Source organism: Tachypleus tridentatus, chromosome 7 (genome assembly GCF_004210375.1).
Source record: "Tachypleus tridentatus isolate NWPU-2018 chromosome 7, ASM421037v1, whole genome shotgun sequence".
NCBI classification, from domain to species: domain Eukaryota; kingdom Metazoa; phylum Arthropoda; class Merostomata; order Xiphosura; family Limulidae; genus Tachypleus; species Tachypleus tridentatus.
The window spans coordinates 194,717,573-194,743,190 of record NC_134831.1 but is presented as its reverse complement, the minus strand read 5'-3'; the positions used below and the strand labels follow the sequence as shown (position 1 = coordinate 194,743,190).

The 25,618-nt window shown below is 36.7% G+C and overlaps 1 protein-coding gene across 7 annotated transcripts in view; it reads left to right on the top strand.

The window, feature by feature from the left end:
- LOC143257623 (protein still life, isoform SIF type 1-like) overlaps positions 1–25,618 on the top strand; it is a 297,368-nt gene that overhangs the window by 120,989 nt on the left and 150,761 nt on the right. For all 7 annotated transcript variants that reach the window (XM_076516633.1, XM_076516638.1, XM_076516637.1 and 4 more), the window contains one exon: positions 1,227–1,441. In XM_076516633.1, the coding sequence (XP_076372748.1) occupies positions 1,335–1,441 (107 nt within the window). In that variant the 5' untranslated portion in view covers positions 1,227–1,334. The remainder of the gene's footprint in view (positions 1–1,226; positions 1,442–25,618) is intronic.

Below are 25,618 nucleotides of genomic sequence, written 5' to 3'. Positions count from 1 at the left end.
ATGTTTTAGAATAAATACCTTTACAAAGAAATGTAAGATTAAAGAAATTCGAAAGGAATATTCTGTTAAGTTAATAATTGATTCTTTGTGTTAACAATTATCGTCAAATAAAAACAAGGTATTTAGGGCTGGCAACTGACCTGGGAAAAGGAACCGACAAGATAGCGATGGAAGTGAACACATCACTTGATCGGTTAATGATCACACAGCACACTAAGCCGTCTTGACTTTACACGGAGAAAGAACTCCCTACATTACTGCTTTAATTTATCTATCAAAAGCTTGATGTTTGAATAGAATTTCAACTTTCATAACTATACTTTTACTGTAGTTAACTTTACTATACTACTTACATTACTATTTTACAATAGAGTAACAATTTATGATTGAAAATTCTGGTTCTATTAGTTTTTTTCAGTGATGTAGGAACTTTATTCTTCAGGTAGAGACAATTTAGTCTGCTACGTAATCGTTAGCCAATCGAGTGATATGTCCACTTTCATCTCTATCTAGTATGGTTCCTTTTTCATGTTCAGTATTTAGCCATACATAGCTTTTATATTTGGTGATAGTGTTCCTTATGGAGGTTTGCTTTTTATAAAATGGCGTACGTGGGTTACTAGGTTATAGATCGTATATTAGAGCTTTATAAATTTTGCATAGAATAATAAAATAGGTAGTTAAAAATTGTAAGGACTGTTTTACTTTATCAAACGATTATAGAAGTATAGTCACTGTTAGAACTATGTAGGCGCTAGGCCCGTTGAAATAAGATGATGATAAACGAAAATAAGTATTATTGGTTTTGGCTTTTCGCTGATATTCGACTTTGGGACGCTCTGGATAGCTGAAAAGCGACATATACACTGGAGATAAAGCGACTATGCCCTGTAGCTCATCACATGTAGCTTTTGATGACCTGTAGAGAAGTAAATCTAGATGACTTTTGGATTATGCGTTCGTACCAACCGTACGTTTCAAGTTAAACAAAGATCTGATAGTTGTAATTGTACATTACTATTATGTTTGTTATAAAACTGTTAGAGTGGATAACTGATAAAGAAAGACTTAGTGGGATTTGTAATACATTTTTATACGTTTGTTAATAAATACGTATTGCTAAATCGTTTGAGGGATTTCAGCAGTCGCAGAATAAACTCTTAATGAACCAATGATATGTTGTTTTTTCTACTGTTAAATCCTTTACATACCCTCTTTTTTAACAGAATATTTTAGCAACTTTGACAAGAATATGAAATTATTGGCGAACAGCGGCTGTCAGCAAAGGATCTTCCTGTTACCGAGGTATATGGAGCAGCTGTGATTGGAGGATCATGGGAAACAAACTCAGTTGTTCCTGCGCTCCTTTGATTCGTAAAGCCTATCGTTATGAAGACTCGCCTTGGCAGAATACAAAACGGAGAGACGGACATTTACTAAGGTACATGTACAAGCGGTGGCATGTTGAAAGCCGAATAATGTTAGTGAATGTGTATTTGTGTCTGAGCTTCTTATATCTCATTACTAGCTCGCATATCGTTTTGAAAATTTATCAAAGTTCCTAGTTAAATTGGTTGAAATAGTTTGAATGCTTTTCTTAGCAAAGCTGTGATAACTTGTATCTTGTAATCTTGGACAAACGGTATTTTCATGTTGTAATTAATGTATAAATATTTGAGTCATTAATTGACGGTGATAGAAGTGTAAGAGTAATTGGAATAATAAATGTATAATGTATAAAGTATAATGTATGAAGTATATCTAACCTGAAGTGAGAACCTGAGTTTAACTACCTTTAAATATAGGTGCAAGTGACCGTGTGATTACCAGTTGTGAAAAGTCTCTAAAACCCGTCCTATGACTTTTGTTGTTCTTGGGTAACTTACAGGCATACAACTCAAACCAATAAACTTCTCACAACTAATAAATGGTTTTACGTATTTACTGGATATTTTTTTAAAATTACTTTTATGCTTTTATCTATCTATAAAAGAATTAAGTTCATTAACAAATAATTCACTTTTTTTTTAAAAAAAAAGTTCATACGTTTGGTAAACCGAGAACAAAATACGGTTAAATAGTAAAATAATTGAACTGCTTAACATGTCAATCGCCGGGTGACACTAGTGCTGCTCATTTACAAAACAGCTTGGATGCACGAGAACGCAAATTAATTGTTGAATGTGTAAAGTAAGTTTCTGTGGTTTTATTAAAACAGGAAAGCCTTCATTTGTCAGAGCAATCGCTTATGAACACGACACCATTGATTAAAATTTGTTTTAACTTTGGTTAATTTATTTCTGATGAAATACTAGAAAAGGATAATATGCCTAAACTTCATTAATGTATCGAATTCTAAATTTTTATTTATTCATATCCTGGAAAGTTCATGGTGTGAGAGGTCAAGGGCTATTTTATATTCACTGACTGATATGTTGTGATTTTGCTATAAGACCTTTCACTGTTATTAGCAGATTAAAAAATGCGTTAGTTACAGTATACACACACAGGCACGCATATATATATTAAGTACGTTGTTTAAATGACTCTGTTGATATAGTTTGAGAGAATGTATAAATAAGGTAGGGTAGTTTCTAGACCAAAGGTTCCTAAGCGAGAAAACGGTATGTCTGCGAACTAACAATGCAAGAAACCAGATTTTAATACTCGTGGTTTGCAGAGCACACATAAACCAACGGGTAGCTTTGTGTTTAATTTAAAACCATATTTATAAACTACATAAACTGATATGCAATTAAAAATTAAAAATAAGAATTAGAAAAAATGAATATTCTAAATTATGGAAACTGGGATACAAAAGAAAAGAAAACTGTGCAGAAACTGAAGTTTAATATAAGAAAAAAAATAAAGTATATAATTGGTATTCGTATTCTAAATACGGCTTGTATGGGTATTAAAACTTTAATTAAAAACTAATGAAAACGTTTCCTCCTCCTCATGTCATCATTAGGGTAACAAAGAAAGTTCGCAACTGATCGTTGCCATCCACGTCTTGGGGACGAGAATGTAAACGGGTACGAGATTGTAGGGGCGTTGCAGTTATATGTTGGGTTATTCATTATTTAATAAATATATGTATAAAGGTTTTACTTTGTATTGTTTCAATTTTGGTTTGAGTTATTGTATAGATAGGGCTTCTTTAATTTTGCGTTTCTTTGTATACATTTCTACTTCAAGTGGATATCTCGTCATCATGAATATAATTGATAGTTATCTATAAATCTTGATATACATATCGCTTGATAAACTATAAATAAATATACGCGTGCTTTTGAAATTAAATCAGCTGCTTTGATTTGATAAAAATTAACAAATACACTATGCAAGGTAACCAATGTTTCTGAAATGAGCTGCTGTGCGAAAGAGTGATAAGATAGAATAGTATAATTGATGAATGCTTGTGTCAGAGACAAGGGAAGGGCGACACTGTATAGGAACAGGATGATAAGCGGTTCCTCCAGCACATAATCAATGTTCATCATCCACGAAGAGTAGCGAGGCAGCTGCTGTGTTCTGGATGTACATATTGATTATCTACAGCCGTCTTGTTCGAGAATTTCCATTTACACAACTTCGAAGATTGCTCTAGTTCCTCCGAGAACTCTTTAATTCGTAGAAAAATTTTAGTGGAGAGGTGGCCATCAAGAGTGTAATTCTGCACTGTAGATAAAATGTTTCATCTCGGCATCTTGGTGTGTCAGCGTTAACCCTATATGATCTAGCCAATTTCTGAGTAAACGATGTGAAACCCAGGTTAACTATGAGCCAGAATATGTGCTGGCGACGAGTCGTCGTTAGGGGTACGAAGAGAGAAGAGGAAGGGAACGTGGCTTCGACAGAATGTTGTTGAATATCTTTAACTTGTGCTTCCGCTACCTCCAAAATAACTGTTTTTTATATGTAAAAACGGCTCGTTTGGGTTGAGAAAATATTTTACATAGAAGAGCGAACAACGTTTCGACCTTCTTCGGTCATCGTCAGGTTCACAAAGAAAGAAAGGTGTAACTGGAACGGAAGCTGACATGTTTGAAAGGAGTTGTGTAACTGAGTGTCGGAATGTAGAGGTCGTGCTTAGATGTTTGAATATATAATTTTGTTATTTATTTTTATTATTATTATTTATTATATTTTTCAATATAGGTATAAAGGTGTTTCTTTGTATTGGTTTATTTTGGGCTTAAGTTGTTGTATAAGTAAGGCTTCTTCAATTTTTCGTTTGTTTATGTTTGTTTCTTCATTTAGTATTCGAGTGTTTTTTATGGTTATGTTGTGTTTATTTGACTTGAAACTCGAGCCCAAAATAAACCAATACAAAGAAACTCCTTTATACCTATATTAAAAATAATATAATAAATAATAATAATAATAATAAAGTAAATAATATAAAATTATATATTCAAACATCTAAGCACACCCTCCACATTCCGACACTCAGTTACACAACCCCTTTCAAACATGTGGTCAACTATTGGTCAGTTACCTCTTTCTTTTTTTGTGAACCTGAGGATGACCGAAGAAGGTCGAAACGTTGTTCGCTCCTCTACGTAAAAAAAATTTTCTCAACCCAAACGAGCCGTTTTTACACACATATTTTTCTCTACAAGTGGGTTTTCTCGAAATGACTCTTTTTTTTTTTTTAGGGTGGTCGACCTCTATCTAGGTTCCAGGTTTTCAGACTGCAATTCGTGATTTATATTAAACGAAATTATATAGTAGTGTACAAATATATGATGAACAAATACACTAATGTATGATAATTACATAGTAATGCACGAACATGTGATGAACAAATACACTAACACATGGTAGTTCTACAGTAGTGTACAAACGTTATGAACAAATACACTAACAAATGATGATTATACAGTACTGTATAAACATGATTAAAACGCCTTAACAAGTGATAATTATACGGTAGTGTACAAACACACAAATATACGATAATTGTACAAATCTTATTTCAGAGCACTAACTATATGCACATTAGACATTTCAAGCTGAACGAATAGATACTTATGACATATAATACAAAAAAACAAGTAAAAAAACACAAAAATTAAGTCTTAAGTTGTTTGGAATTAACGTCAAATGTATCGTAACAACCTATACCGAAACATAAACATTTGTCTGGACTAGTACACTGCTGGCCAAAATCTTAAGGCCAATGAACATAAAGAAGAAATATGCATTTTGCGTTGTTCGACTCAACCACTTATTTTAGTAGTTTTGAAAGATGAAAATAAGAAAAGGGAAAACAAAACTTTTTTTAGCACTTAACAGGGAAAATGTGAACACTGTGAAATTAGCCTAACTATTAGCTGGTCAAACGTTTAAGACCATACCAAAAAGAAGTTCCAAACAGGATAGGAAATACCCAACAAGAGGTCTCAGTAGTGAGTTGCACGGCCGTCATTGCGAATAACTTCAAACATTCGCTTTGGCATAGTCGATAGAAATGTTTGCAGAAGGCTGGCTAGAATGTTATTCCAAGTGGTGAAGATGGTTTCACGAAAATCATGTACTGTTTGCATTTGACGTCCATTTCTATAGACTTCACTTGCCATCCACCCCCAAACATTTTCAATGGGGTCCAGTTCGGGCTGGATGGTCCAAAAGAATCACGTAATTCACCATGAAAAAGTCCTTTGTCCTACGGGCATGGTGGATTGCAGCGTTGTCCTGCTGAAAGCCCCTCAGTGTGGATTCCTGTACGTGGTGAGGTGACCTCTCAGGGAAGGTTCTGTTCTTTCAGGTTACCTCCTCTGGGATCTAAACATCCACTCACGTGTTTGCTGTGCGTGGCGACTCGTGAAGGGGAGGAGAGGATCCTGGTGGTTGAGGGGTCCAACCCCAACACACCACTTTGGCCTTGAATTCTTGTAGACGGGTGGCCTTGGGGTGGCCCTCCTTGGGTCAATCGGCTGGTCCACTTCGGCTAGGGGTATCCAAGATTGGAAATTCTCAATGGGTGTTGTGGACATTGTGTCTGATGCTAGTGTTTGGGAATAGTGCTCATGAAACCCTGGTGTTGGCGCAGTGTCCTTGTTTGACATTGTAGTGCGACCCCTCGTAGGGCTCCATGGTGGGTGGGGTCAGTGGGCACCGAAATTTTCTTTTTTCCTATGGATCCTCCAAATAAAAATTTAAATAAAATAGTGAAAAAACAGTCAATGGGTAAACGACCACGTCTTGAAGACTCTGATCAGCAATCTTCAACATCTGTACCACCAGCTGTACCTCATTTTCTCATCCTACATTCTCCTTCAGAGAAACCTTTATGGCAAATGTCTCCCTTTTTCATTTAGAAAGGACTAGAGGGACCTGCTGGCTCTTAGAGGTCAGTAAAGAAGCTTCATTCTGGTGACATATTGGTGGAAACATCCACATCTAAACACAATGAACTCCTCTTTCATTCAAATGCAATTGGGGATATACCTATTGAGGTTACACTTCATGCTACTTTGAATTCATCACGAGAAGTTATTGTTGAGAGGGATTTGAAGAATGTCCCCGAGTCGGAGATTCTTGCTGGTTTCTCCACTCAAGGAGTTTCTGCAGTGAGGCGTATCTCCACTCGCAAAGATGGAGTTACTCTGCCAAGAAATATCCTCGTTTTGACATTTATATCACCACGTGCACCTGCTACCATCGTGGCAGGTTGTCTAAATTGCAAGGTATGGCCGTACATTCCTAACCCTCTGATGTTTCCAGTGTCAGAGATTTGGTCACTCAAAGGCGTCATTTCGTGGTTTCCTGACATATGTGTGTTGTGGTGGCAAGGACCACAATGCCTATTTATTATGGATACTCTTAAAACAAAAAAATAACGCAACTTGAAACCATAAAGAAAAACCCGACTACTGAAAAACGACCACGCATTGATGAATCTGTACAGACTAACTCGCCATTTGAATCTGTCCCGCGATTCCTAATTTTGCATTCCTTAAGTGACCAACCTCTATGGCAGACGTCCCCATTTGTTATTCAAAAGGGCTTCTCTTGCCCTAAATGAGTAGAAGAAAAAGAAGTACAACGTCTCAAGACAGTTAACATTCTCACTTACTCAGAGACTCGAAAATTATTATTACCTCTTCCGTCCAGAACTTATGCTGCTGTAACCCGTTCCACTACTACAGTTAGAGTCCAAACAGACCTTACCCTATCCCCTACACAATTTTCACCAGCAAATCTTAATGAGACGCTTTCCAAAATCAACATAGTTCAAGATTCAGTGTCTCCTTCCATCTCTGTCCTGACCACACCTTCCAGTCATTATCGAACTTCACCTTCTTCAAGTCAAGATGTTTTCATGGGGTCTCCCTCTCTTGATACCCCAAAAATTAAACAAACCACTCGTCCGCGCTCTCAGTCATTAGTACGCGTACCGATAAATTCAGACCCGACCATTCGAGCTAGAGCAGGATCCATAGCGGGCAATAGACCCACATTCAATAAAGAAAAAAACGTGGTCGTAAGCAGAAGGACTCTCTACCGTCTTCTCCTCTTAAATAATTGCACATGGCCACACTAATCCAATGGAACTGTCGAGGTTTCCAATCAAATGTGACTGGCATCAAATATCTTATTGACTTTTATCATCCCATATGTCTTTCCTTGCAAGAAAACATTTCTACAGCCTACAAATACGGTTACTATCCGACACCATTCATTATATCTGAACGACAGGCTGTGTAGGATGGGAACATGGGGGAGTTGCATTGCTGGTTGATCAGCATATGCCCACCCGGTCCCTGTCATTGACCACACCCTTGGGGGCTGTAGCCATCCGTGTCTCCTTGGGTTGTACCATCACTATATGCTCTCTATACTTTACATCTGAAACGCATTATAATCAATCAGACCTCGATACCCTCATTGGGCAACTGCCTACCCCCTTTTTAATCTTGGGAGATTTCAATGGACATAATCCACTCTGGGGTGGCTTCCGTATTGATATGAAAGGAAGCGCCATGGAGCATATGCTCCTGAACCACAACCTGGCTCTATTCGATACTGGCTCTTACACATATTTTCATGCACCCAGTCAGTTATTTACAGCTATAGATAGATCTTTTTGTCTGTTCCCCTTCGCTAGTCACTCACTTTTCTTGGGAGGTTGACATTAATCCGCGAGGTAGTGCACATTTTCCCATTATCTTACGAGAGATTGGCCGTGATCAGTACCACCCAACCCATATACCTCTGTGGAAGTTGGTACAGGTCAACTGGCTTTCTTTCACTACTCTTTCGGAACTTGATCCTGCTATCTTATGTAAATCATCCATAGTTGATTGTATTGCAGCAGTAACCAACAGTATTATACAAGCTGCTACTCGATGTATCCCTAAAACCTTGACATGTTCCCCACGGCATCCCCCGCCCTTGGTGAAATTCTGCCTGTTCTATAACACGGAAAACTCGGAAGCGTGCTTGGGATAAATTTCGAAGATACCCCACGCTCTCAAACCGCATTGCATTTCAGCAAGCCCGTGCACACGCTCGGCAAGTTAGACGTGAAAGCCAGAAGGAATCTTGGATTAAATACACCTCCAGCATTTCTTCAACCACCAGCACAAAAGTTATATGGGATAAGATCCGGAGGGTGAGTGGAAGATATACTTCTGTCCCCCTCTCTATCTTAATATCTGATAGTCATGAAGTTGCAGATGCACAGAGCATTGCCAATACTCTTGGGAGCTTCTTCTCTCGTGTATCTAGCTCTTCGAACTTATCCCCTTCCTTTTTAGCCATTAAAACCCAGGCAGAGCATCTGCTTCTTTCTTTTTCAATTGACCATTCCTATGATTACAATCGCCCTCTTACACTGATGGAACTCAAACTTGCTATTCATCGGTCTGGCAACACATCAATCGGACCTGATAATATACATTATGAAATGTTACGTCACCTCTCCCAGAACTCTCTTACTATTCTTCTAGCTGTCTTTAATCGGGTATGGCAGGAAAATGTCTATCCAGATGCTTAGCCACAAGCTATCGTACTCCCTATTTTGAAACCTTGGAAGGATCCACCGATTCCTTCAAATTACTATCCCATTGCTTTGACAAGTTGTCTCAGTAAGATCTTAGAGAGGATGATCAATGCCCGCCTCGTTTGGTTTCATGAATCTAACAACCTCCTCTCACCTACTCGGTGTGGGTCCCGAAGAGAACGCTCTATGATAGACCATTTAATTATCCTTGAAACATCAATCAGAGAATCCTTTTTAAGGCAACAACATCTTGTTACTGTTTTTTATTTAGATAAAGCTTACGACACAACATGAAGATATGGAATCTTACGATACACTTTCACTTGTATGGATTGCGTGGAAACTTACCCCTTTTCATCAAGCAATTCTTAATGAAGCGCCGATTCCAAGTCCGTGTGGCTCAACACTTTCTCATTTTTTTCCACAGGAACTTAGAGTCCCTCAGGGCTGTATTCTGAGCGTCACACTTTTCATTATAAAGATTAATGCCATCAGTGAACAGCTACCCCGTACAGTTGCAAACGGTATTTTTCTTGATGACTTTCACATCTCATAGCAGTTATCAAACATGAGGTGTATTGAACGGCAGCTACAAACTGCAGTCAATTAGATACTGAAGTGGACCACGGCAAATGGTTTTAAACTTTTTCTCTCTAAAACCGTTTATACAAATGTATACACATTTCTGCCGCAAACGGGGAATCCACCCAGATCCAGAACTCCGTCTTGATGATGTTGTACTTCCTGTCGTCCCTGAAGCAAAGTTCTTAGGTCTTATATTTGATTGTAAATTAAATTTTATACCGCACATCAAGCAACTTCGTATCAAATGTCTAAAAGCATTGAACATTCATTGTGTCCTCTCTTCTACTTCTTGGGGAGCAGATCGATATTCCATGCTCAAAATTTTTCGTGCCCTCGTCCGATCCAAATTCAACTGTGGGTCTGTGGTTTATGGTTCTTCCAGAATATCAACATTAAAAATGTTGGATCCTGTCCATCACCAGGGACTTTGGCTTTGCATTGGAGCTTTTCGTACTTCTCCCGTGCAAAGTCTGTATGTGGAATCTCATTAACCCCTCTCTATATATTCGCCGATTACAACTGTCTCTAATGTATGCTTTCAAACTTTGATCATTACCACAGCATCCTATCTGGAGTTGTGTTTTCCAACTACAATGAAACACACTTTTTAATAACAGAAAATCTGCCAGTGTTCCTTTTAGTCTCCGTATCCAGGCACAATTAGAAGATTTGGATTTATCCTTGAATAATATTGCTGTTTCTTTACATCAGCCTATTCCACCATGGCAAATTACTTTCCCCAATTGTAACCTATTTTTGAGTCATCTGAGGAAAGAAGATACACCCGATTGGAAACATCGCTCTTTCTTTGCTGAACATCTTTCATATGATCCATCCATTTTTATATATACAGATGGTTCCAAGTCGGATGACTCAGTGGGATCAGCCATGGTTTGTGACAGTTCGATTGTGGCACACAGACTCCCCTCTACAGAGTCTGTTTTCACTGCCGAATTGTATGCCATTTCTCTTGCCCTAAAACATATTGGAATAATGCGATATACAAATTGTACAATGTATACGGACTCACCTAGCTGTTTATTGGCCCTGGAATCATTTCATGTTAGTCACCACCCTCTTCTCATCAATTTCGAAAACAAACTGGCCCATCTTTCTCTCTCATCTCACTCTGTCCAATTCTTTTGGATATAAGGTCATGTTGGCATTTGTGGGAATGAGCTGGCCGACAGAGCAGCAAAGTCTGTCTGTTCTGAATCTATCATCCCAGTACCCATTCCATACATGGACTATTGTCCACTTTTCAAATTCAGACTGTACACCAGATGGCAGGCAACCTGGAATGAGCAACACAATAACAAGCTTTTTCAAATCAAGCTTTCTCTTGGTCTTTGGCCTCTTGGTTCTGTAAGGATCGAAGAGAGGAGGTTGTTTTGGCAAGGCTACACTTCCTTTTATCTGGAACTGCTGCACCAATGTGTAGTCTATGTGGCACTCATATCACAATCACGCCGTCGTTAGAACCTAGAACGACGACACCATTTTAAAGATATTTCTAAGGCACGTTTACCTTTGACTTTGGCCCATGTTATAGGTGATACTGCCCATCTCACTCATGTTTTTACACTTTTAAGAGCCATTGGTCTTTTACACTTAATTTAAGGTTTTTTATCGGACTATATAGTGTTTTAGCATGATTTCTTTTTCACATTTGAATGTTTTAACACAATTTCTTTTACACATTGCAATTTTTATTTTGACTTGAACCCAGGACTAGAAAGGCCAACTTCAGGTAACTGACTGCAATTTCGATTTTGTTGTTTCAGTCTTCCTGGCAAGTCTTAATTTTACACATTTTAGTTTTTATTTTTATTTTGAACTAACCCAGGATTGGAAAGGTCAACTTCAGGTGACTGTCAGGAAGGGTGTACTTCTTGCTTTAGTCTTCCTGGCAGTTCCTAATTTTACATATTTCACTTTTTACCTTAACTGCCCTATACCTATACTGTACCACATCTTGTCTGGACAAATAGCCTTGTAGCTTTGTTCCAATAAACATTGAATACCTACCTACCTACTTATCTGGAGAGACCTATGATCAGTCAGACCTTGATGCTCTCATTGAACAGTTGCCGTCTCCCTTTCTAATCCTTTTTAATGAACATCATCCCTTCTGGGGAAGTGCTGTTACTGATAGGAGGGGACGCTTTGTTTAGTGTATTCTCTCTGATCGCAACCTTTCTCTTTTCAATACTGGTTCTTTTACTTTTTTGCATGCACCTAGTCAGTCCTTTACTGCTATTGATATCTCAATTTGCTCCCCTTCATTATTCTCCCATTTTTCATGGAGGGTTGAAGAGACAGTGATCATTTTCTTATACTTTTGAGAGAGACTGTGTGGCAGCAGTAACTAACTGTATTAAACAAGCAGCTGCTCAATGTATTCCTGAAACCTCGACACGTTTTCCACTATATCCTCGTCCGTGGTGGAATCCATCACATGGCACGGAAGGCTCAAAAACGAGCCTGGGATATTTGCCGTAGATATCCCACACTTTCAAACCGCATCGCTTTCCAGCAGGCCTGTAGCAGGGAGGAAGTTGTCTTGGCTAGTCTACGTATTGATCACAGTTTTTTAAATCACCACTTCCTTTTATCTGGTACTGATGCACCAATGTGTGGTCTGTGTGGCATTCAGGTCACAATCATATATATTTTATTATCATGCCGTCGTACAACCAAGCATGATTTGTTTTACACATTTTAATTTTATTTTGACCTGAATCCAGGACTTGAAAGGCCAACTTCAGGTGACTGACAGCAAGTTTGAACCTAATGCTTCAGTCTTCCTGGCAGGTCGCAATTTTACATATTTTAAGTATTTTCACCTTCATTTCCATATACCATTATACTATACTACATCTTGTTTCGCATAGATAGCCTAGTAGCTTTCTGCCAATAAACATGCAAAACCTACCTACGTACCTATACAGATGTTTCGTCTCTTAATCTGATCATCATATACTAGCTATATACACTAAAAACAGCTCCGTAAAGGTATTTTGTATGTTATTCTGGCCATCAAATACTAGCTATATTGACGAAAGATCAGCTCTGTAAAGATATTTTGTATGTTATTTTAACCTTTACATACCATTATATAAACAAAAGATCAGCTCTGAAAATGAAAAAGTATTTTGTCTCTCCTTCCGATCATCAAATACCAACCTACCACATAGACCAAATATTAGCTCTGTAAAGAGACTTTCTGTTATTCTCACCTTCATATACTAGCTATATAGACCAAATATCAGCTCTGCTAAAGGTATTTTGTCTGTTCTTCCCACCATCAAATACCAACCAGCTACAAAGAAAAAAGATCAGCTCTGTTCAGATATTTTCTCTGTTAATTTGACTTTCAAATACCAGTTATATAGCCCGAATATCAGCTCTATACAGATATATCTTCTATTATTCTGACCTTCAAATACTAGCTATACTGACCAAGGATCACCTTTGTAACGGTATTTTGTTTGTTCTTCCAGCCTTCAAATACCAAGCCACTACACAGAACAAAAATCATCGCTTTAAGATATTTTGTTTATTATTTTGATCTTCAAATACCAACCAACTGCAAAGACTAAATATCAGCTCTCTTACGATACTTTGTCTCTTATTCTCACCTTCATATACTAGCTATACTGTATAGACCAAAGATGAGCTCTATAAAGATATTTTGTATGTTATTTTGACCTTCAAATACCAGCTATATAGGCCAAAGAACAGCTCTATAGAATTATTTTGTTATTTTGAGCTTGAAATATCAGCTATATAGACAAAATATCAGCTCTAAAAAGGTATTTTATCTCTTCTTCCAATCTTCAAATACAAATCCATTACATAGACCAAAGATCAGCCCTGTACAGATATTGTCTGTTATATTGACCTTCGAATACAAGCTATATAGATAAAAGGTAAGCTATGTAAATATATTTTATCTGTTATTTTTGCCCTTCAGATACCAGCTGTTTTGAATAAAGATCAGTTGTATACAGATATTGTCTGTTATTCTGGCCTTCATACGCCAGCTATTTAGACAAAACATCAGCTTTGTGAAGATATTTTGTTATTTTGACCTTCAAATACCAGATATATAGCTCAAAGATCAGCTCTTTACAGATATTTTGTGTGTTATTCTGACCTTCAAATAACAACCAACTACATAGACCAAAGATCAGCTCTGTAAAGATATTTTGTCTGATATTCTGACCTTGAAATACTAGCTATATAGACCAAATATCAGCTCTGTAAAGGTATTTTGTCTGTTCTTCTGACATTTCAAGTACCAGCCAACTACATAGACAAAAGATCAGCTCCGTTCAGATATTTTCTGTTATTTTGACCTTGAAATACCAGTAATATAGCCCAAAGATTAGCTCTATACAAATATATTTTCTGTCATTCTGACCTTCAAATACTAGCTATATAGACCAAAGATCAGCCCTACAGAGTTATTTTGTCTATTCTTCCGACCTTCAAAAAGCAACGAACAACTACATAGACCAAAGATTAGCTCTGTAAAGATATTTTGTCTGTTATTCTGACCACCAAATACTACTTATATGGACAAAAGTTCAGTTCTATAAAGGTATTTTGTCTTTTTTTATCGACCTTGAAATTCTAACCAACTACATAGACCAAAGATCAGCTCTGTAAAGATACTTTGTTATTTTGACCTTCAAATACCAGCTGTATAGACAAAACATCATTTTTGTAAAGATAATTTGTTTGTTATTTTGACTTGCAAATATTAGCTGTACACACCAAAGATTACATCTGTATAGATATTTTGACTGTTATTCTGTCCTTCAAATACCAGCTATGCAGAGCAAAGATCAGCTCTTTAACACTCCTATGAAAAGACGTTTCTAGTCCTGATTTCTCCAAGCCCTTTCCCCTGGCTGTGGTTTCGCTAGATAGTAGATAGGGACAGTAGGAATCTCGTTAATCCATTCATTAATGGATTTAAATGGCAATTTCATTTAAATACAAAATTATTAGCCTAATATTAATAACCTTTCAAGTTGCTCTGGGGCTTATTAGGCCCCACTTTTCGTAGGAGTGTTAAAGGTATTTTGTATTTTCATCCGATCTTCAAATTCCAAACCACTATATTGACAAAAGATCAGCTATGTAAAGATATTTTGTCTATTATTTTGACCTTCAGGACCAACTAACTACATAGACCAAAGATCAGCTTTGTAAAGATATTTTGTTATTTTGTCCTTCAAATACCAGCTATATAGACCAAAGATAATCCCTATAAATATATATTATCTGTTCTTCTGCCCTTCAGCTACCAGCTATATAGACCAAATATCAGCTTTGTAAAGATATTTTGTCTGTTACTCTGTCCTTCAAATACTAGCTATACCGACCAAAGATATGCTCTGTAAAGGTATTCTGTCTGTTCTTCTGACCTTCAAATACCAATCAACTACATGGCCCAACATCAGCTCTGTAATGGTATTTTATCTGTTATTCTCACCTTCATATACCAGCTATATAGACCAAAGATCAGCTCTATACAGATATTTTTTCTGTTATTTTGACCTTCACATACCAGCTATATGGTTCAAAGATCGGTCCTGTAAAGGTATTTTGTTTCTTCCGACCTTCAAATACAAACCCACTACACAGACCAAAGATCAGCTCTGTAAAGATATTGTCTGTTGTATTCACCTTTGAATACAAGCTAATAGCCCACAGATCAGCTCTATGCTCTACTGTCTGACCTTCAGATAATAGCTATGTAAACCAAGGATCAGCTCTCTAAAGATATCCTGTCATTTATTTTGCCCTTCAAATACCCGCTATATAGACTAATGTTGTATTGCCTTTCAGGTACCAGCTACATAGACCGAAGATCGGCTCTCTGAAGACATTCTCTCTGTTGTTCTGACCTTCATATACCAGCTATATAGACAAAAGATCAGTTCTGTAAAGATATTTTGTTATTTTGATCCTCAAATACCAGCTATATATACCAAAGATCAGCTTTGTGAAGATATTTTGTCTGTTATTTTGACCTTCATATACCATCTATTTTGTCCAAAGATCAGCTCTATTCAGATATTTTGGCTGTTATTTTGACCTTCAAACACCAGCTCTATAAATATGTTTTGTCGGTTATTTTGACTTTCAAATACCAGCTATATAGCCCAAAGATCAGCTCTATTCAGATATTTTGTCTATTATTTTGACCTTCAGATAATAGCTATGCAGATCAAGGATCAGCTCTCTAAAGATAATGTTATTTATTTTGACCTTCAAATACTAGCTATATAGACCAAAGATAAAAATTTGTTTGTTATTTTGACTTGCAAATATTAGCTGTACACACCAAAGATTACATCTGTATAGATATTTTGACTGTTATTCTGTCCTTCAAATACCAGCTATGCAGAGCAAAGATCAGCTCTTTAACACTCCTATGAAAAGACGTTTCTAGTCCTGATTTCTCCAAGCCCTTTCCCCTGGCTGTGGTTTCGCTAGATAGTAGATAGGGACAGTAGGAATCTCGTTAATCCATTCATTAATGGATTTAAATGGCAATTTCATTTAAATACAAAATTATTAGCCTAATATTAATAACCTTTCAAGTTGCTCTGGGGCTTATTAGGCCCCACTTTTCGTAGGAGTGTTAAAGGTATTTTGTATTTTCATCCGATCTTCAAATTCCAAACCACTATATTGACAAAAGATCAGCTATGTAAAGATATTTTGTCTATTATTTTGACCTTCAGGACCAACTAACTACATAGACCAAAGATCAGCTTTGTAAAGATATTTTGTTATTTTGTCCTTCAAATACCAGCTATATAGACCAAAGATAATCCCTATAAATATATATTATCTGTTCTTCTGCCCTTCAGCTACCAGCTATATAGACCAAATATCAGCTTTGTAAAGATATTTTGTCTGTTACTCTGTCCTTCAAATACTAGCTATACCGACCAAAGATATGCTCTGTAAAGGTATTCTGTCTGTTCTTCTGACCTTCAAATACCAATCAACTACATGGCCCAACATCAGCTCTGTAATGGTATTTTATCTGTTATTCTCACCTTCATATACCAGCTATATAGACCAAAGATCAGCTCTATACAGATATTTTTTCTGTTATTTTGACCTTCACATACCAGCTATATGGTTCAAAGATCGGTCCTGTAAAGGTATTTTGTTTCTTCCGACCTTCAAATACAAACCCACTACACAGACCAAAGATCAGCTCTGTAAAGATATTGTCTGTTGTATTCACCTTTGAATACAAGCTAATAGCCCACAGATCAGCTCTATGCTCTACTGTCTGACCTTCAGATAATAGCTATGTAAACCAAGGATCAGCTCTCTAAAGATATCCTGTCATTTATTTTGCCCTTCAAATACCCGCTATATAGACTAATGTTGTATTGCCTTTCAGGTACCAGCTACATAGACCGAAGATCGGCTCTCTGAAGACATTCTCTCTGTTGTTCTGACCTTCATATACCAGCTATATAGACAAAAGATCAGTTCTGTAAAGATATTTTGTTATTTTGATCCTCAAATACCAGCTATATATACCAAAGATCAGCTTTGTGAAGATATTTTGTCTGTTATTTTGACCTTCATATACCATCTATTTTGTCCAAAGATCAGCTCTATTCAGATATTTTGGCTGTTATTTTGACCTTCAAACACCAGCTCTATAAATATGTTTTGTCGGTTATTTTGACTTTCAAATACCAGCTATATAGCCCAAAGATCAGCTCTATTCAGATATTTTGTCTATTATTTTGACCTTCAGATAATAGCTATGCAGATCAAGGATCAGCTCTCTAAAGATAATGTTATTTATTTTGACCTTCAAATACTAGCTATATAGACCAAAGATAAGCTCTGTAAATACAGTCATGTGAAAAAGTTAGGACACCCTATGAAAGCCTGTGTATTTTTCTAACACATTTGGATATATAGATATTTAATCTCAATTTTAACAATTCTTAGAGATTATATGAATATAACTAAACAATTAAAACTGAAGAAAATACCTTTCAAGATCTTCTATAAATGTAATTCTACAAAAATGCATATTCTGACTGAGGATAAAGTTAGGATACCCTACCCCTAATAGCTAGTGTTACCCCCTTTAGCTGAAATAACTGCAGTGAGACGCTTCTTGTAGCCATCTGCCAGTCTATGACATCGGTCTGAAGAAAGTTTGACCCACTCCTCAATGCAGAATTCTGTGAGATGTTTGAGGGGTTTCTTGCATGTACAGCCCGTTTCAAGTCACCTCACAGCATCTCAATGGGATTAAGATCTGGGCTTTGACTTGGCCATTCCAGGACTCTCCATTTCTTAGTTTTCAGCCAGTCCTTGGTGGATTTACTGGTATGTTTTGGGTCATTGTCGTGTTGCTGGGTCCAGTTCCACTTCAGCTTTAATTTTCGTCCAGATGGTCTCACGTGATCCTCAAGCACCCTCTGAAACACAGTAGAATTCATGGTAGATTCTATGATTGTGAGCTGTCCAGGTCCTGCTGCAGCAAAGCAGCTCCAAACCATGACACTTCCACCCCCATGCTTTACAGTTGGTATGGGGTTCTTTTCCTGGAATATTGTATTTGGTTTACGCCAAACATGTCCTCTGTTCTGATATCCAAATAATTCAATTTTGGACCCATCTGTCCAAAGAACTTTATTCCAGAAGTCCTGCTCTTTGTCTACATACTCTCTGGAAAACTGCACTCTGGCCTTGATGTTTCCCTTAGAGAGCAAAGGTTTCCTCCTTGCACACATCCCATGCAAGTTAAACTTGTGCAGTCTCTTTCTGATTGTAGAGGCATGCACTTTCACATCAACAGTAGCCAGAGCCTGCTGTAGGTCCCGTGATGACATAGGGTGTTTGGAGACCTCTTTCAGCATCTTGCGGCCTGCTCTCTGGGTGAACTTGCTTGGACGACCAGACCTGGGCATGTTGGCAGTTGTTTTGAAAGCCCTCCACTTGTTGACTATTTTCCGGACAGTGGAATGGCTGATTTCAAAATCTTTTGGGATCTTCTTAAATCCCTTACCAGACTCATAAGCCGCTACAATTTTCTGTCTGAAGGCTTCGGACAGCTCTTTTGCTCTCACCATGGTGCTCACTCTCACTTCAATAGTCAGGAACACACCAAACTAAATGTCTGAGGTTTAAATAGTTCAAGCCTCATTCAAAATGCTGAGTAACGATCTTCTATCACACCTGGTGTGATACTTCTGTGTGTTAGTTGAGCCATTTTAAGTGGGAATAAATGTGGGGGTGTCCTAACTTTTTCCTTAGTTAGAATATGCATTTTTGTAGAATTACATTTACAGAAGACCTTAGTCTTTTCTTCAGTTTTAATTGTTTAGTTACATTCCTATAATCTCTCAGTATTGTTAAAATTGAGATTAAATATCTATATATCCAAAGATCATGTTACTGTTATTTTGACATTCAAACACTAAATATACACAGGCTTTCATAGGGTGTCCTAATGTTTTGTCTCTTATTTTTTCAAATACCACGACAGTTATTTTATCTGTTATTTTGACCTTCAGATACCAGCTATATAGACCAAAGATCAGCTGTGTAAAGGTATTTACACTGGATTATGTCATTAGATTTGTAAATACAAGTGAATAAAGTCTCTTAATGAAGGTAAAAAAATGTAATATTCTTATGTCAGTGTGTAACCTATCTTATCTGGATCTGATTTTTTGAATGATATAGAAGGTTCAAATGCATTTTACACCCCTTTAACCATCTATCTGTCCGGATCGGTATTTGGTCGTTGTGCGCGATCTGGGAGAGTAAGGTTTGATTCAGACCTCTTCCTCCCTCACTTTACTATTGTATATTAAACTGTCAGATGCTCTAAAACATTCACGAAACCATAGTTTGAACACAATGTAAGGACGCTGAGTAGAAACACTGACTCAATTTCCTCTTCAAAATCATCTCCATGAATCGAGCGAGTGAAGTAGCATTTAGTGCTATTCAACTTTATTTGGGCACTTGCGAACAATTTCAATAGTGACATGTCACTTGAAATATTTCACATCTACTTTCATGCTTGTGTTTTTTTTCTATGCGGTGTGGTCGATTCGGCGTCAAATGCGTGAGCTATGTTGACATTCGATTAATTTTATAAATAACCCAAGCTTGATGCTCTTCGGGTGAGCTTAAAACTAACGGACTTGTTGGCGCCGCTACCATATTAGTGGAATTAAAGGCATTATTTGTAACCTTACAGAACATGAACGATTAATTTATACCACCAATAGATTTGTGTGTTTTGTGTATTAATTACATAAATAATTAGCCCAAGGGCTAGGAGTGAATACAATTACTTTAAACCACTGTAAGATCTGATTGTTTTGTATACTCATTACTTAAATAATTATGAGAAGGGCTGAGAATGACCTACTAGTTATCATACCTGACTGCGAATCGAAGAATTCGTATCCTTTGGGATCGTGGGTGTGTTACCAGGATGACAATGAAATCCCACTGTTCGATTAAACTGTGACGGTTGTTGGCTAAATAACTTCCGTATAGTGTGGTTCGAAATTATGCAAGAAACAAGCCCAAATATTACAAAACATAAGCACTGAGCCTACTTATGTCTGATAATTTTGTGGGATTTTGTTTCACGTTTTGGTAATTATATTTTTATTGATGACTTGTAAAACATGTACCGTTTGAGACTGACACGTAATGATCCGTGATAGGTCAGCTTTGCTAGTTAAGTCACAGAAATGTGTTTATTACAAATTTTCCAAAGTCAAACGTGCAAGGTAACGTGAAATCCAAATCTAAAATGAGAAGCTAAATTAATTATTACTGACCTCTGGTCAAAACAAGTTACCTACATAAATAAATTTAAGAAAATCGTTCGTTTATATAATTTACTGCCCTCGGCGGTTTCAGGACTTAAACGTTAGAATTCTAGAGTTGATTCCCTCAGCTGACATACCGCAAATAACCCATTGTGGTAAAGCTTTGTGCTTTCGTTGTCGAGGGTTAGGAATGGCTTTATCAACTATAACATTGCTTCTTTGCTTCTGAATTCGAGAACTTTTCAAACAAACAAAATAATACAGAGTTAATGACTAAGCTTGTACAGTTAAATTGATAGAAGTTCTACATATTTAGAAACCTTGTTTATCTTAAAGTTATTAATTAATGAACGTAGTATGTAATTCAAAGCTGCTTCCTGTTTGAGTTATACATGTAATTCATATTTCGATATAATCCCCACCCAGTAGCAACTAATAAACAAAGTGAATCTCGTAGACAACTTCAGACTTGTTGCGACATTGCTTGTTCGATCGAATTGTGTGTATCAGATTTTGTACCACATAATTAGTTAACTTAGATGGCGACAGTATTTTAATTCTTTTACTACTATAAGACTGTAGGAGAAACCGTTTGAATAAAAGGGAATCCGATTCAGGTTCATTTTATACGTTTCAAGTTGTTTTTATTTGGTATAAATTATTTTATTCTAAAGTTCTATATATTTGTTGTTTATTTTTGTACAAGAACGTATGTAACAGCTCTACATTTATCCAAACTTTTCCAAACATGTATCGTTGAAAGAGCTGGGCAGGTGACGTTAACGTAATCTCGTTTGAAAAGGTTTTCATATTCTTGTTTTGCTGGCTTTCCAAGTATCGATTATTAGAGAAAAAATTAAAAATTGGCATACAATCTGTTAGGAATCGTGCATGTTCTCGTTTCTAAGATATTGGGTTTTGGAATCGAGTTATTTACTTATTTTGAAGCGTGTTTTCAAATTGCAGTCAATACGAAAGTTTACTAACTCGTGAATCGTTTTTAACTTATTGGCAAGAAATACAAAATTATTGAAAGAAATAAACTAACATCGTTAAAAGAAGAAAAACAAACACTCTAAGCACAGGGAAAAACGAAATTGCAATGTATTTACAGGAAATACGAAACAAACAATCTAACTAATGTAAGCGTAGAATGTTGTATAAGAATAGCAGGCAGTTATTCCATTCGAAGTGAGTGGCTGCCCTCTGGTCAATAGGTGTCGTAGAATTAGGGCATTTTCGATTTTAAAAGATCTATATTAAATTGTGAGGAATGGTTAGCTCTGTGGCTTTTTGATAAATAGTGCTTGTTGTTAGGATGAATAAGATATATTATTCATTGCTTCTCACTATCTGCTGTTTCGACGTTAGGTTTAGATAATAAAAGCACCAACTCACACTTTACCATTTTTAAACTATACTTATGATTAATTGTACTTGTTGATTAATTTACTATTGTTTTGTGCATGTTATTTTCTGTTTTCATGTAGATAAGCTGAACGTTTTACGGAATGTATTTAATTCTCTAATGGATATGTTTACTGTATAACAGTAGCACTTATTGTCTAATGGCTGTATTTATTTTAGAAACTAAAAAGTACTAATCTAGTTTTTCACCCTTCAATTATTTATGAGTCCGTGTGAATCCAACAATCGTACTTCATTGCAAGCACCAAAGTTCTTGTATGTTTACGACATTGTTGGTTACAGCACTCTTAATAACGAATGGACAAATACACAGTGTTATCAGTAAAACCGTTAGTCACACTAGTCACCATTAAATCTCGGTACAAATTAAAACAAACGTCTAAAAATCGACAATTATGCCTAAAGCTTAAATACACTTTGTAAACAAAGCATGAACTTACCAACCATATAGTTGAGCAGAAATGAGCGCAAAATATGATCAACCTAGACATTTTCCACAACAACAAAGCTTGGGTCTTAAAATATGCACATCAGTATCTGAAAACTGCAGGAAAATTGAACAACTTCTCACATTGGTAAATTCTGTTTTGTAAGTCAAAGTTAGATTTATATAATGAACTTTTCGTGCGAAATGACTAGTACTGAACATTGAATCAATACAGCAAAGGTTTTTGCACTGAGTTTTATTCATAGTAATTATTCAGTGAAACCATCTGAAGTGATTTCATAATTTTGTAATGAAATTGAAACTTCAGTAGTTTAGGACGTTAAAGCTTAGAGGCCTTGGGAAGTTTAAGTTGAATGTGACAGACATATTTAATGTTGACAAAAAAGCTCTATTGTAAGTTTAGAACGAAAGGAGGTACTAGTGACTGTATTTGAGGATAACTATACCAGTTTAACATCGTGTTGAACCCGATAACCACGTATGTATACACAGTTAACAACATCGTGTTGAACTCGATAACCACGTATGTATACACATTTAACAACATCGTGTTGAACCCGATAACCACGTATGTATACACATTTAACAACATCGTGTTGAACCCGATAACCACGTATGTATACACATTTAACAACATCGTGTTGAACCCGATAACCACGTATGTATACACAGTTAACAACATCGTGTTGAACCCGATAACCACGTATGTATACACAGTTAACAACATCGTGTTGAACCCGATAACCACGTATGTATACACATTTAACAAACGTCAAATGTATGAAAAGAATACTTCAGGACAATGCATGAAGACAGTCGCGACTACTGATCGTAATATTAATTCCCAGTTAGTATTTGTAACACTATTACTACTGCTACTGTTATTAATATACCATTATTGATGCTATTTTTGTTGTCAGTTTCTTGCTTTGATTTTGTTTCTTTACAAATAAGACGTAACAATACCTTTGTGTATTTTATTTTAGTACAATTAGTGATGATGGTAGAAATTTGGGTCCAAAGGAATTAGCTACGCTGCTTGAGCCTAACAGAAGTGTGGAGAATGAGGTTCGCCACAGAGTGAACTCATCACATTCTAATATTGTTGGCTAAATAACTTCCGTATAGTGTGGTTCGAAATTATGCACGAAACAAGCCCAAATATTACAAAACATAAACACCAATTACGGAAAATTACAACTGCTATAAGGCTTATGCGCTGGTAAGAAACGTAGAACAACCTCAGTGCAATATTGCTGGACTTAACAAGCATAACTCCTCCCCAACTCCAAGTCTAAGGGGCCTCCCAACGGCACAGCTGTATGTTTGCTGGCTCATAACGCTAGAATCCGGGTTTCCATACCCGTGGAGGCAGAGCATATATAGCCTACTGTTTAGCTTTGTGCTTGATTACAAACAATCGAAGACTAAGGTCTGGTGGAAGTATGAGAAAATTCCAGAAGTCGCAACTGGTGAAGAATGTGTTGGAAATGAGTACAGATACAAGTACAGTGAACTACCTGGTTTCACAAAGCCAGTGTGTGTGACGGCTGTGTTCTGATTTATCACATTCTATGTTCCAATGCAAAGTTAACAATGAATAGCGTTTGACTCTTTGGTATCCACTATAGAACGAACAAAACAGGCGAAGGGCGTTGTGTGGATACTGTTCGATAACTATGAAGTAGAAACGACAAAAGATCCAAAAACAGAAGAAACGGCGACTCCAGCAACATTCCAGTTTCCATGGCCAAGACATCATTTTTATGCAATAAACGTAATGAACGAACTTCATTACCCTGCTGTCAACTCTTAGCTGGGGCCAACGTAGGTCATGCAGGACAGGAAAGAGACGCCGAGTGTCACTTGAACTGACAGAAAATCATGAACAGGTACCTTACAGGAAACGATACAGATATTCTAATATTGTTATTGCATCACACGTATCATTCAGCGGATATATTTCTACATACAAAGCATCAGTACATTTCAGTCAGGAAGAAGTCATCGGGAGAAAATTATGTATGTGCTTACCTTCTACTCATCATGTGTCTGGATGCGACACGACCTTATCCTTGTATGGAATCATTAAGGTTAAGCATCTCAAAACACTACTGTCTTTACAACAATGGCTTTCAGAAGTTCCCAATTTCAGGGGCACATCTTCATCAAACGACAGAATATCGGTGAGAAGTTTATGCTTACCCTCTACACGGTCAGTGCCAGATCCAAAGATTTAGATGAACTGCGATAGTTGATGGGGATATCTCCGAATTACGTTTTTGTTCAACGCCGAATTTCACATTCTTAGAGTCATCATCAAGTCGGTACTTGGAGGATTTTGAAGACTGTTGTATAAGGAGAACTATTCGTGCAGGGTAGCAGATGGTCCTGTTTTACCCGTAACCATCAACAAACCTGCAGCACCCATGGAACATCTTACAGATGTTAGGTGTTCATGTAAGAGCAGTCAGCAGCTAATTGTGTTATGTGGATGATCCAAGAAGGATATCACTTGTATCCGTTGCAAGTGTTAAGCACAATGGCAAAACACTTCTAGCAACGAAGAACTTGACTAACTAACATAGAATATGTTCACTTGTATTACCTGGCTCTTATCATGCTTATTGACTTACTACTTATTAGTACCTGTAATGAAGACATTGTGCTCTTTAACATGTCTCCCGTTGGTACAGCGGTAAGTCTACATATTTACAACGCTAAAATTGGGTTTCATTCCCCTCGGTGGACTCAACAGATAACCTGGTGTGGCTTTGCTATAAGAAAACACACACACACTCTTTAGCGTTCTGTTGTGTTGTAGAACATTGGAACACTGTCGGCTTTAAAACGTGTAATTCTGTGTGGAGTGTTTTATTATATATTCGGCAAAGTATGCAAATATAATTTGATCATGTTTTTAATTCTCAAACTGTCATTGTCTATTGTTTTATACATCATTGAGGAACTTTCTTGTTATTTTATAAGTCATTGTGTGCCCATAATTTTTTAAACTGCATTGACTAATGACATTTTTATTAGAAAGTTGAGGGTTTGGAAATTAAAGCTTCTGCGCTGAATTCTGGAGTTATTATTCTCTTCTTATTCGTTTTGTTCCTCATGGAGGAACACTTTTGTTAATTTAAAATGCGATTCATGCCCATGTATTCCAAAACTTAACTACATAATTGACGTTTTTGAAAGCATTATATGTATATACTTTAACTCCCCCAAAATATCATTTTGTCAATCAATACTGATGTCATGTAGAAGTCCCTA